Here is a 13,809-nt window from a genome sequence, read left to right as displayed (position 1 = left end):
CAGCATCTGTTAATAGTTGGGATGATTGCATCCTCTGCAGCAGTCATTGTAGTATTTAAGGCGAAGGCGATGAGGGCATCTGGTGCACGTAATGATGGAAAGGTAAACCCATTATATCTGACAGCCGGGAGATAATAATCTGCAATGTTTGTAGACGTCTTGTGGATTAAATGCCTGCTTTGCTAAAAGTTATTGAAAACCTCCTCATGTGGGGGTGTGCATTTTATTTGTGACATTTGAGTTTTTTTGAAATTCATGTGTTTCCATCACTTGTTTTTTAGTTGTCAATTTCAGATTGTGCTTTAAGCAGGTTAATGGAAACATGGCTACTGTTATATTTTTAGTTCTGAGATTTTAAAACAAGACTTGGTTTGTAAACGTTTACAGCTACAACGTTGTTCTCTCTCTATTCAAAAATAAAATCTGATATAATGAACATATGATTATCTAGTCCTGAAATATAAGATAAGAACTTTTTGAAACCAGAAAAATCCAGAGAAAAATATCATCTTATATTCAGGCCTTTTTCTCCAGAGCGGTAGAAAACTCTCAGCTCAGGGTTTTCCTTTCATGTTGAAATTCAGAGCCTCACAGGAAGTCATGACGTCTTTAAAATTATTCCTTTGTGAGTGTTTTAAATGAGGTGTTTTGTTGATGCCATCAGCAGTGGAATTCCCCACAGATTTCTTCTTATGTGATTGGAATTGAAACCAGTGTAGGACACACACTGGGTTCTCTGCAGTGTTGTAGTAACGCTTCACTAAACAACAGCATCAGTGATGAGAGATCGAAAGTAAGAGACGTCAGCTGGAGAAGGAAGTTGTGTTTTTGTGAGGTCAGTGATGAAATCAGACAGGTTCATCTCTGCAGGAGTTTGTCACAGAAGCCTTTACATATTTTCCACTTAAACAGAAGTAATAATATTTATTACTCCTAAGTCATTTTTTCCCTGTGGGTGTTTATGCTTTTTTACTGTTTCACCCACAAACTGTCGTCTGCATCTTCTCCTATTTTCAAATATTAGATTAAAAATGTTCCCTGTCCTGTCTCAACAGATTAGGCATCAAAATCACCCCTCATCACCCCTCCCTGACTTACAGCATTGAATAATGGTCAGAAATGTTTTGCAGAGCATCATGATGTCACTGTGAAGTTGACCTCTGACCCTTTGGAATGTGGTTTTTGATCTTATTCAACTGGAAAATGTCATCACTTCATTTTATCCTTATAGACATTTGAATTATAGTTTGTGTCATAATTAGTGTATGAATTCCTTTGACCTTCGACCATCAAATTATTCTTGAGTCATAATGAACGTTTGTGCAAAATGTATAAATAGACAGACGACCTGAAGACACACTGCCCCCGGCTCTGGATGTCGCCGAACTGGAGATTTAACCAGGAGAGTTTGGTGTCTGTCGGTCCTCAGAGAGACAACTGTTAATCACCGAACACGGTTTATGACTCAGAGGGATTATGGGAATCAATCATGTGACCCTGCTCTCGTTCATGTCATCTATTATCTCACTGAACGTGTTGAGAGATGATCACTGGTGTGTGAGACGCTGTGACACCCCGAGGAAACAAAGAGCTGTTGTCGCCCCTGACCTGCCCCCCCACCACCACCACCCCACCAGCCCTCGTACCAGTTAACACACAGCTCCGACACACAGCTACACACACATCCCGCTGTGTGTGCGGTGGAGATGTCACCTTCACTTCTAAGTTAAAAAAAAAAAAAACTAAACAAAAAAAACCCCTTCCTTCCTCCTCAGCTGCGTCTCACTCAGCTGCACTTTTCACTGGCTGAGAAACTGGAAATGAAAGCTCTGCTTTCCTCCCTCGCAGCACCGCTCACTTCCTGTGACAGCTTTTCAAACTAACTGTCAAAACAAGGCCTAAATCTCCTGACAGCTCCTCAGGTAGGACAGCTCTCAGACTACAGCAGACCGGGAACGTTTGTGGAATAAGTTGACCTGAGTGGAAGAAAAACTCACAGTAAGAAAATATCATTTCTTATAAATGAAGACTGAATTAACTGAACGCAGACAGAAGAAATAAGTGAATTAGTGACCACACAGCTTGGAGAAAAGCAGCACGTTAACAGTTCTGTGAAAAAAGCATCGTCACAACCACAAACACAAACTGGTTTGTTTTTTCTGTCATTGACCCACTCTCACATCCTGTCATCTTAGACAGAGCCGTGACTTTACTTGTTACTATTACTGAATTGATTAGGTGCCTAATTGATCTGTTACTTGACAGGAAAATGATAGGCTACAATTTTGATATTTAAAAAATGTCATTTTGGAGGCTCTTGAATTGTGTTACTCAGAGCTGGTTTAAAGCTCCATATTTTACTCTTTTCCTGTGTTTTATGTGAAGTGTTGATCTCCATCAGAAGATTTATTTGTGGTTTTAAGAACCAAAAACCATCTCAGTGTAGTTTTACATCTCCTCTCTCAGGCTTCTCTCTGGAGCTCTAGAAGCAACAGGTCAGTCAGCCAATCAGAAGAGAGGATCTGATTTGAACTGTTTTCTGATTGGTAGAATGAAATATAGCAGATTTCAGGTAAACACTCAGAGAAACCAAATCCTGCAAAGTTGGATGGTGGGTCCAGGTGAACAGAGCTTGGGGCTTTGTTGTGACATCACAAAGTTGCAGAAGTCCTGACAGCTGGTTTTAAGGCTCAGTGTCTGAATACAGGCTGTGTGCATTTCTCTGTGGACTGAGGCTTTGATACTTTCACAGTATTAATATAGAACCTAGACCTAGAAGTTACAGCAAAAACAGAACATTTTGACCCTCAGAAAAAGAGAATTACCACCTGTTTCACAAGGAGTTATGGATTAGTTTTCCTGTATTGCTCTCTGTTTTAAACAGGCACTTTTAAAGCTGCTGTTTTGTAACTGTCTAACAAACTTTTTGTCTAGTGACCTTTTACCTCGTCTTCATGGACGAGGCAGATTCAAGAAAGTTATGGGCAACTATGACATTATCATTTCATACATCATTGTTAAAATATTCATTAATAGATAGAACTTAAAGTGTAATAAGATGACCCCTTAGATTTATCTTGTGATCTCTTGGCTCTTAGACTGGAACAAAACCAGGAGACACACAAGTTTGCTAATTAATAAAGTGATATATTTTGTACGAAACTAAACAAACAGATGGGACAAACCTGTGAAGTCAGTATTGTGGGGATGGGTGAGTTGAAGTGAGCTTTATGGCTGTTTTGTGTAATGAAAACAGAAAATGGAACAAAAGCCACAACCCAGAGGTCTGTGGAGGGAGATCTCAGTCATGCTGGCTGCTGCTACATCCTTTGTATATGTGGTGCACCTGGTCCAGGTGTGATCCCTGCTGCTGTCTGATTATAGTGCTGCCGCTCTGCAGCCCCGGAGACAGACAGGAAACAGAGCAAACCAAGCAGAGGGGTGGTCACACCCATGAGGGAGCCCGACCCCCGTGTTGAACTGCTGTTTTATAGCATAACAAAATCACAGGGCAGGGAAACAGATCTGTCACATCCAGAGGCCAAGTTAAGTCTGAAACTGCTGCTTCTTGTTTGTCTTTAGTGGAAAAACAAGTTTAGCCAGGTTGTGAATCAGCTTTGCATCCAGCTTTTCAGAGGGTAGATAAGTCAGGGGCAACTGGTGACTATTTACCTGCGTGGGGCACTTATTATCAGTAAACCATTGTTATAAACTACAGGGAGAAATAAAAAAATTTGCTATGATAATAAAATAAATAAAATTTCATATGGTATTAAAGTTTAACAGTTACCTTTGCAGACCTTTGTCAATCTAACTCTCCTATGAGCCCAATGACAGAGCATTTACACAGACACATTTTCAGACTCCTTTTTTTAGACTTCTTGTGCTGTAAAGCTTCTGCTAGTCTCTCTGCAGCGTGCATCAAAATAAAAGCATCATGCTAAAAATAGTTTGCACCTCAGGGTCGACTTGATTAAGTTGACCACATAGTTCTACTTTGTGCTTCTCGTTTATTTATTTCACATTTAAGTTGAAGGTTATTGAACAGTATTTACAACTGAAAGTATTTCCAGAATCACCAGACTCCTCTGAGCATCTGGATAAATAATAATTAAAGTGAAGATGGATTTTTTTTTTTTGGTGCAGCAGATGAATCATTTTTAATCCAAATGTTTAGAAGTGTGTTTGATAATTCTGTAAATGTCCTGCTAATACATGGACCAAACGGAGTAGTGACAGTAGTTTCCTGCAGGTCTGATGGTTTTGACTCCACAACAAAGGACTGAACAGCCTCCTGCAGTTCAATCCACTGCTGAAATAATCCCACTTTGAGTTCAGAGGCGAAGACCGTCTCCTGACAGCCACATGTGGACAGAGTTTTGTTTTGTTTTGTTTTTTTTTAAGACACTAATTCACCAGACGTGCAGTCACCCTGTACATCAAAACTAAAATTTGTGCCTGACTGTGTGTTGTAACTTTCTTTTTGTTAAAATGGATTTGATAGAATTGGTATTCAAGTCAAGGTATCGGTATCAGTCAAGTATCAAAAATTAGCCCTAGAAACTTCTCAACTACTATTAAATGAATTGGTTTTAATTTTGGGTCTGGCCTGCATGATCCCCAGAGGATGAAACCTAACGACCTAACTGTTTTAAAAATAAATTGGTGGTTTTTATTTTCTTGATTAATCATTTGCGGTATGAGACATTTATGTATTCATGGTCCCCAGAGGATGAATCCTAATCACTCTGATGATCCCCTGACTTCAACACTGGCGCTTTAACGTTGACATTTATGGTTTTGAGTAAAAATAATTATTATCTCTGCCATGCAGTTTGGAGAAGACGTTCGTGGTCCCTTCAGGATGATCTGCTTCCAGAACAGCCTCAATTCCCGTCGTCATGGATTCAACAAGGACCTGGAAACCTGCCTCAGAGATTCTGCTCCATGTTGACATGACAGCATCACATCGGCAGTGTTAACATCAGTGTTTGTTTTATTGTTGGCAGTGGGTTCAGTCAGAGCAGCAGGTAGTTTTGTTTTTAGATGGTGAAACTAGACTGTGGTAGGTTGATGTGTTTGTCCGACTCTTTCTCTCAGCAGACTTGATGGTTTCCTGGTCAGCAGCCACACTTAGTTTAAATCAGGCCGCACCTGTGGCTCCATTTCCTCATTTAAATGTGCAGTACAATCACACCCAGAGTTAACACTACATCTACCGTGTCACCAGTAATATCAGCGTCTAGAGAAAGCCCCAAGCTCGTAGGGAACCTGATTAAATTGTTTTCCCGTCGTAAGGTTTGCTGTGCAGACGAACAGGTGAGACTGAGGCAGGTAGAGAGGTCGTAAATGAAACAGTTATTCCTGTCTCAGAAACAGAGAAGTGGTTTTTCTAAGGGAAACCACAGCTGATAGTGGATGAGAGGTTCAGGTTTCAGCAGCTGTTGTCATTATAATCACCATTTGCATCAGATGAAGTTGATAAAGACTTCCCCTCAGGCCTCTCGCTTCCACTTTCCTGCCGTCCTGACTGAACAGATTGACAAAAAACTTTCAGGGCTTCTGCTTCAGCAACAACCTGCTGCTCTGACTGAACCCATTAAAACAAACACCGATGCTAACACAGCTGATGTGATGCTGTCATGTCAACATGGAGCAGAATCTCTGAGGCAAGTTTCCAGGTCCTTGTTGAATCCATGACGACGGGAATTGAGGCTGTTCTGGGAGCAGATCGTCCTGAAGGAACCGCGAAACGCCTTCTTTGAATCGCATGGTAGAGATAATAACTTTTTTCATTCAAAACCATAAATGTCAACGTTAAAGCGCCAGTGGTGAAGTCGGAGGATCATCAGAGTCATTAGGATTCATCCTCCGAAGACCAGAAATAAATGAATAGTTTATAGACCAAATGATTCATCAAGAAAATAAAAACCATCAATAATTTTGATCATCAATTTATATTTTTAAACATTTGTTATCATCAGAGTGATTAGGATTCATCCTCTGGGGGATCATGAATAAATGAATTTTTGTAGACCAAATGATTAAGAAAATACCTGACTATAATGAAATGAATTGTTAGTTGCAGCCCCAATACTTGTTGATAAATTGATCAATAGCACAGTGAAACCACCAATCATTTTGATCATCATTTTTTTTGTTATTATCAAAGTCATTAGGATTCATCCTCTGGGGATCGTGAATGTCAGACCCAAATTTCACAGCAATTCATTTAATTCTGAACGATACTTTTATCAATACCAATTTTATCAAATCCATTTTAACAAAAAAAAAAACTGCAATACACATTACAGTACAAATTTTAGTTTTACTTTAACACATTAAAATGTGTTCATGTAAATAAACAGTCAATCATCAGTGCTATTAGATCTTGGTCCAAGCATACTGCAAGCTGATTGGCTCACTGACACTGATGAGATTTACTGATTTACTCTTAAGGTATTAAAGTTTGGTATCAAATGAAAAAGCATTTTTCAATCCTCAATCGTATCAAACCAGTTTGGTCTGTAAAGGTATTGAAGTTCAGACATCCAGTCTGGGGAGTTTCTGTCTGTCCCACGGTGGTGGACCGGACAACAGACCGACACCACCTTCCCCAAAACCTGTTCTGCTTTACTCAGTGGTTTATTTTCATGTTTTCCATTGTGGTGGTGGTTATGCTGAAGTTTTAATTACACAATCGAGTTTTGTCAAAGTGTGCCTCAGGGCTGTGACACACCAGACCAGACAGACATGTTGCCACGTATCTTCTGCTAAAAGTTGTACTTGAACGCACCACATAGACCACAGGCACACACTCTGATGGAAACAACTTATCAGTGCTGTAACGTTACCTAAAACAAACAAGTTGAGCAAAACACCGAACCAGAGAGACTCTAACATTACATCACATTAGTAACGACAGCATCGTGTTTCAAGATTAAGATTAAGCCTTCATTAGTTCCACTGTGAGGAAGTTTTGAACCTGCTGAAATGCTTTTATTTTGATCACCAAATTTTTTATAAGACATCTGTAATTTTTTCTCATCAGCCAAACAAATGTGTCAAAAGATTTGCTTGTTTCAGTTTCTCAAATGTGAAGATTTTTTCAGTTTTCTACATTTGAAAATGTGGTTTCAGATTTTCTCTGGGAAACTGGTGGATATTTTCTCTTTCTGACTATCTTTAAGTGTTTTCTGTGGCACTTTTTGCACTTATGCCTGTAGTCAAAGGAGGACAGTGGAGCATTGACAGGAAAAGAGAGAAAAGAGAGGGGGGTGGGGCCACCATGGTGAACCCCCCGATAATGAAAAAACAAATATTCCTACGCTGCTGTTGAGAGAGATGATTTCTGTACTGAGACAAATGAGCTGTTGTAGCAGTGAACTCTGTCAGTGAGGAAGCTGGTGCATTTCTCTGGGCTTTCCAGTATGTATTTAGAGGTGTGTGTGTGTGTGTGTGTGTGTGTGTGTGTGTGGGGGTGCATGTGCGAGGTTTCCATTGTTGCACACTGGTCATTAAAAAGGGGAAGTAACTGTGATGAAATCAGCTGTTGCAGCTAAAATTTGCTGTTGTGTTTCTTGAACAGACAACTCCCTTTGTGTCAAACATGAACTGAATGTTGCTGGAAATAATACTCGATTACTATTATAACAATAATGTAAAGTTGTGATGCAGGCAGAGGGGAGGACGGAGGATTCTCTGACTGTAAAAAATCAATCTTCCCTGCAGAAAAACAGACTCAAAAGAAACGGCTGAAACAGAAGTGAACCAACAACACAACAATTCTTCGTTTCTCCTTTTTAACTTGCTCCAGCAGTGTTTCAGTCACCTCGGCTGCCTCGTTAGTTCCCAAGGAACCTTTCACCTTCTTAACTTTTGCTGACATAGAACCTTTGGAAGAGAGCATCAGCTAATCAGCTAACGCTAACATGCAATACATGTAGGAGACTGTTCAGCCTTAGTAGCCTCCCTGAGGAAGATGATATTCTTTACAACATGGTATTTGTGTGTGTGTGTGGGGTTAGCATCTGTTAAATGGACTGTGGTGAAATGTGGTTCAGATGTTCTTGTTCCCCTCGAGATGAACAGTGACAGCTTTGATCCTGACTTTTCATCAGGTCACATTTTGACACTTTGGTTTTATGAACATCTTCCTACAGAACTCAGCTGTTTACAGACGTTAGCGTTGGTACACAACATGGTAAACATTATACCTGCTGAATATTATGTTGCCATGACAACCAGCTGCTGTCAGCTGGATAAAAAAAAAAAAAACATATACCCATTTTACCATGATTTGCATTCTTTGCATTGAGCATTACAGCCTGACAGTGTAGGGTTGGGGGTCGACAGCATTTTATCGAATCTGAATCCATAAAAAAAACTCTTCAAATTTATATTTCATCATTTGTCAGTAACAAAATATATAAATAGACGCTGGATCTGTGGTCAGCTGAAATCAGTGGCAGTTTTTAGTGGCAGCTACGAAATGAAACAACGTTAACACTAATGAAGCTGATTAATGTTGAGAACCTGTGGCTCCAACCTGAACCTGTGACAGTGAATTAACAGCTGGAACAAAGCGACTTTTACACCTGATCCTTCACAAACTGCTTGATCCAGATCCTGCAGCTCCTGATCCAGAACTCTGAGCTTGACGAGCCCCAGATATTGATCTGATGACTCTGCTGTGTTTAATGAGCTGCGATCAGCTGATTGTTTCTATGGAGAAGAGTCTCTCCTCTGTTAAACTACAAAAACACAGTTCCACTGTTGGTAGAGAGATGTTACAGAGTGATGTGTCTTGCTCACAAACGATCTTTGGCAGCGTCCATTCAGCGAGTTGGAGAGAGCTCATTAACCAACAAGTTTCACATGAGGTGAAACTGTGAGGTCTGTCGCAGCGCATCGACGGAGAAAGAAACTGATTCAGACACTGTTTTAGATTTGTGTGATAACGATGTGTTTTATCACCGCGGGGAGCTGCGTTGTTGTCGCATGTGCTGCTGTGTCACCAGGAAGTCATTGATGAACAGGAAACAGGCAGCCAGCTCTTGTCCTGTTTGCTAGCCGACCTTTGACCCACTCGTCGTTGTACTTCTTCCTCTCCGTCCTCTTTATCGTCCCTCTCTCACTTTCACCCTCTGATGACAGGCCTGCGTGCCGCCCCCTCCCGCGGGATGAAAATATCTCTGGTTTACAGAAAGGGAAGGAAATTAAATGTTTTATCCATGAGAAACATCTGCTGACGGAGTCTAAGATTCAGCAGCTACTTTCTGCTCATTACAAGACAACTGTAGCTTTTTACCACTGACTAAGACTTTTTGAAAGTCGAGTCTTAAAACAGCTGCTACCTGCTGTTAACTCTCTGCTTGTACTAGACCTGGGCAATATCCAAATTTAACATCTTTATACAGTCCAGCCCAGATATATTATATTGTCATGAGATGGGAGCGTTATTGATTATATTATTATATTTTATGTTTCAGTTGTTATTTTCAATAATACATTATTATACTTAATGTTTCAGGTGTTTTTTTTCTATGATATCATGGCCCATGCCTGGTTTTTACTCAGTGTAGTATGAACTTATTTATGAATGTGAGACTCGTGCTTAAAGCAGCAGGAAATATTCAGTTTGTTCACAGGAGAAGTTAATATATGGAGCTTTAATTCATTTTAAAACAATTACTCTCTGGTGGCTGCGGCTCAGGAGGGAGAGCAGGGTTGATGGTTCGATCCCCGGCTCTTCCTGTCCACATCGATGAAGTGTCCCTGTGCCAGAAGCTGAACCCTGAGCTGCTCCCACTGGGCAGGACACCACTTGGCATCTTAGAGGCAAAACTTTAAAATGCTTTGTCTGTTAAAGGATAAAAGTGCTGTATCAGTGCAGTTCATTTTCTTTAACTCAGCAATCCTACAATTATAGGAAATACAGTTTCATGGCAGCCAATGAGTGAGCAGGGACAGAGTTGGTCTGAACTTCTGACCAATGGAGAAACAGGAATTGGGGGCTTCAACTTCCAAAACTAACACACACACCTGTTCATGAGCTCAGCAAGGTTGTGAGTGAGGAAGCAGCTCCTTCTTTGGAAGTAGCTCATTGTTGGAATCTAGTGAAGCTTCTGTGAACTTCACAGCCTGCAGTTGGTGTTTCAGAGTCAGAGTTTCTGATGGACGTCATCAGTTTCTGTACCATGATTTATTCTCCATGTGGCGTCTCGTCTTTGTAGAATTCTTTTAATCTTCAGTCTGAGTGTAAATCGAGCAGAGTCTCTCTAGTGGCCTGTTTTGTGTTTTCTCTCAATGCACCGTGGACTGGAAGTGTAGAGATTAAAAGATGAAGACAGAAGTAAATGTGATCAGGAGTTTTAAACTAGGATATAAAGAGCAAAGGATCCTGATTTAACTGTGGTGATTATGAATTATTCAGCAGAGTTTTTATTTTGCTGCAAAACAAAACACTGGAATTTAAAGGTCCCATATTTTTTATTTCTACAGTGTTTTATCTGAAGTGTTGATCTCCATCAGAAGATATATTTGTGGTTTTAGAAACCAAAAACCATCTCAGTGTAGTTTTACATCTCCTCTCTCAGGCTTCTCTCCAGTAACAACAGTTCAGTCAGCCAATCAGAGGAGAGGATCTGAGCCTCTCTTCTGATTGGCTGACTGTTTTCTGAGTGATCTAATAGAAATATAGCAGATTTCAAGTAAACACTCAGAGAAACTAAATCCTGCAAGGTTGGATGGTGGGTCCAGGTGGGCAGGGCTTGGCATGTGGTGACTGCTTTGTTGTGACATCACAAAGTTCCAGAAGTCCTGACGGCTGGTTTTAAGGCTCAGTTTCTGAATACAGGCTGTGTGCATTTCTCTGTGGACTGAGGCTTTGACACTTTCACAGTATTAATATAGAACCTAGACCTGCTTTATAATCACAAACACATGGACATCTACCTTTAGACTGGATGGAGCTTTAAATTCAGCTCCTCTCATGATTGTCACTATAAAATTTGAAATACCATAAAAGCAGATTTTCACTATAAGGCCACTAAAATGAAAGATAAGCAAACGTTAATACAGCAAATAATATGTTTTAGTACAAAGAATCTGAACATGACTCTGCAGTTTAACTGGACAGAGATGTGATCTGGGAAGTTTTTAAAATGTGACATTCACTGTTTATCTGAACTTTATCTGAACAATTCAACATCTGTCAGGTTTCAGTTTTTTAGTTGAATTTCAGGCGACATGTCCGCCGGTGGGATGATTCATTCACAGTCTCTTTGCCGCCAGGTCTCTGGAGGCAGAGAGGAGGACGGAGGGTGAGAGAGGGCAGCGGACATTTACAGTTACATAAGAGTGCTTTCAGCATCTCACAGCATCACTGCACATCCTATTTTTATACCATGCTGCACACACACTGCTCACTGTACACACTGTACACACACACACACACACACACACACACACACACACACACACACACACACACACACACACACACACTACCCAGCCCTCTGCCTAGTTACAAAATCAATATGTGATTTAACATCACCATGACCTGTCATTATTTCTCTCTTGTTACTTAAGAGAGAAAAAATATCTAAACACAACCATTAGCACAAAGTAGATTATAATGAAAAATGAATGTGAAAATGAAAATGTAAAGATGAGAAGAAAATAAAATGAAAATCAAAAGGACAAGTCAGGTCAGATATTGAAGGAGCTCTCTCTCTCCGTCTCCCTCCTCTGATTGGCTGATGAGATTTAGGGCTGTGACTCACTGGCTCGACCTCGAGGACACTGAGTCATAGTGTGTGTTTGTGTGTGTGTATTTTACTCAGTGTGTGTCTCATCTCTCTTTAGTGCAGCTCCCGTTTGACTTTAACGTCCCTCGTTGTTTTCATTTTCACTTTAGGCTCAGTTCAATTACCTTTATTTGGATGAACATTTTTGACAACACTGACGCAGTACCAGATAAATAAAAATAAAGAAAGTAACAGTGGTACATGTAACATTAACTAGACAAATGATAATATTTTACACTATTACACGAAACATATATAATAAAAAATTGAATTATCTGCAGATGTGTCAACTTAATAAGTTCTTTAGTTTTTTTAAAGCTGTCTCACTTGTCATAATAAAATGCCACCTTCACGTCACATTGTGTAAACTGTACTTATGAGCAGCTGAGTGTGAAAAATGGCTCCAGCCTGTTTCTGACACAGACCATAATCTCCCTCCCAGTGAAAAGAACCACAGACATGTCAACAAACTGTTTGCAGAGTGGCAGCAAATGCACCAAAATAAACACTGAACACTGATACGATCCATCCAGCTGATTTTACAGGAGCTGCACACTGTTTGTATCTGCTCCTGAATTTGTGGTGTAATGCAGCAATGATGATAAGCAAATAAATGTTATAAGCATAAATGTCAAATATTTGCTGTTTCTAACTTTTTTAATGTGAATATTTTTGGGAATGTTGTTCTGGAACCTGCAAAGATCCTGGTTTTTAAACCACAAATTTTGTATCTGTCTCTGAAAGCACAAGAAAAACTTGTTACTTCTAAATAAGTAATCTACATTTTCTCTCTCTCTCTCTCTCTCTCCCTCTCCCTCTCCCTCTCTTCCTCTCTCTCTCTCTATCTCTCTCTGCAGTGGAGGGCAGACAGGCGGCATGACAGAGGAGAAATGTCCCCAGCTGGTGGACTACTTTGTAGTGGCAGGTCTCGACCCTGCAGGGCCCTGGAAGCCCCTGGATGAGGATGGAAAGACCTCCTCCTCCTCCTCCTCGACGTCCTCCACGTCTTCGTCGGGCCGAGCGGTGGAGCCGGTGACGGACCTGGCGGTGATCGCTAAGGGGCTCGGGGAGGAGGTGCCGGAGGGCTTCACCTGCATCGAGAAGACGCTGGGCGGACACTCGGCTGAGCTGAGCGCCGGCCTCATCAACAACCCACACCTGTACCTGTGCTACCGCCGAGGACGAGACAAACCTCCGATTCTGGACCTGGGGTGAGATCCTGAAACTCCTCTGAGTGATCTGAACTGATGGTGAAAGCATTGTGGAGAAATTCAGTTCAGACTTTCATGGTCCTGACAGAATGAATCTGACGCTTCATTTAGTGCAGCAACAAGTTAAACTCACTTGTCTTCAGGTCGCGTTCTGACACGTCACAGTTTCATTGAGGCTGCCGTGTTGACACAGTGTCACATGACGCGATGTCCTGTGGATTATTTCATAACGTGAACTTCATATTTCTCCCTCTCCTCTCGTTTACCTCACGATTGCAGCGTTTTAGCTGATAAACCTTGATATTCATAGATCTGTGACACAGACTGGATCAGATTTAATTGACTCAGCAGGACCTGAAACAAACCAGCAGCACCTGCTTTGTGTTGCTGTTGCTGTTCTGCTGAGCGCCCACTATCACCTCAGCTCACAGTGGGAGCAGGGACGGGCAGTGTCAGGATTTGCCGTCTCAGCCAGAAAGTCTGCAACAATTTGCCAAAATTTAATCTACGTGACTAATTAGTGAACAGGACAAACATCCAGCGTCAGGGGTCAGGGTGAGGTCTCAGTCCGGGGAACGTCAGCAGGTTTTATCATAAACTTTGGAGGAAAATCAGCTTCAGCTCCCTCCATGTATAAATGTTTTGGGACATTTTAACTTAACATTTGGTCGAGGTGGTTACTGTCATTTGTTTCCCTCCAGCTCCGTCGTGCTGCCAGCGCTCAGTGGTTTCTAGCTCTACAAACTGCCAAAGACACAAAATCATTCATGCAAATTTTCGCCTGACGT

At 41.0% G+C, this 13,809-nt stretch overlaps 1 protein-coding gene across 2 annotated transcripts in view; it reads left to right on the top strand.

Annotated features, from left to right (window-relative positions):
- dennd4b (DENN/MADD domain containing 4B) overlaps positions 1-13,809 on the top strand; it is a 45,970-nt gene that overhangs the window by 7,393 nt on the left and 24,768 nt on the right. Inside the window, exons 1-2 of one of the 2 annotated variants that reach the window (XM_071469399.1) lie at positions 1,331-1,998; positions 12,668-13,021. In XM_071469399.1, coding sequence (XP_071325500.1) covers positions 12,687-13,021 — 335 coding nt within the window. In that variant the 5' untranslated portion in view covers positions 1,331-1,998; positions 12,668-12,686. Of the gene's footprint in view, positions 1-1,330; positions 1,999-12,667; positions 13,022-13,809 lie in introns of those variants that run through there. The other variant, XM_071469398.1, reaches the window with a different exon arrangement.

The sequence above is a fragment of the Trachinotus anak genome, unplaced genomic scaffold (assembly GCF_046630095.1).
Source record: "Trachinotus anak isolate AG129_WGS33_773 ecotype Australia unplaced genomic scaffold, CSIRO_AGI_Tana_v1 ptg000032l, whole genome shotgun sequence".
Taxonomy (NCBI): domain Eukaryota; kingdom Metazoa; phylum Chordata; class Actinopteri; order Carangiformes; family Carangidae; genus Trachinotus; species Trachinotus anak.
The sequence above is the reverse complement of the archived record's forward strand: the minus strand, read 5'-3'. Positions and strand labels throughout refer to the sequence as shown.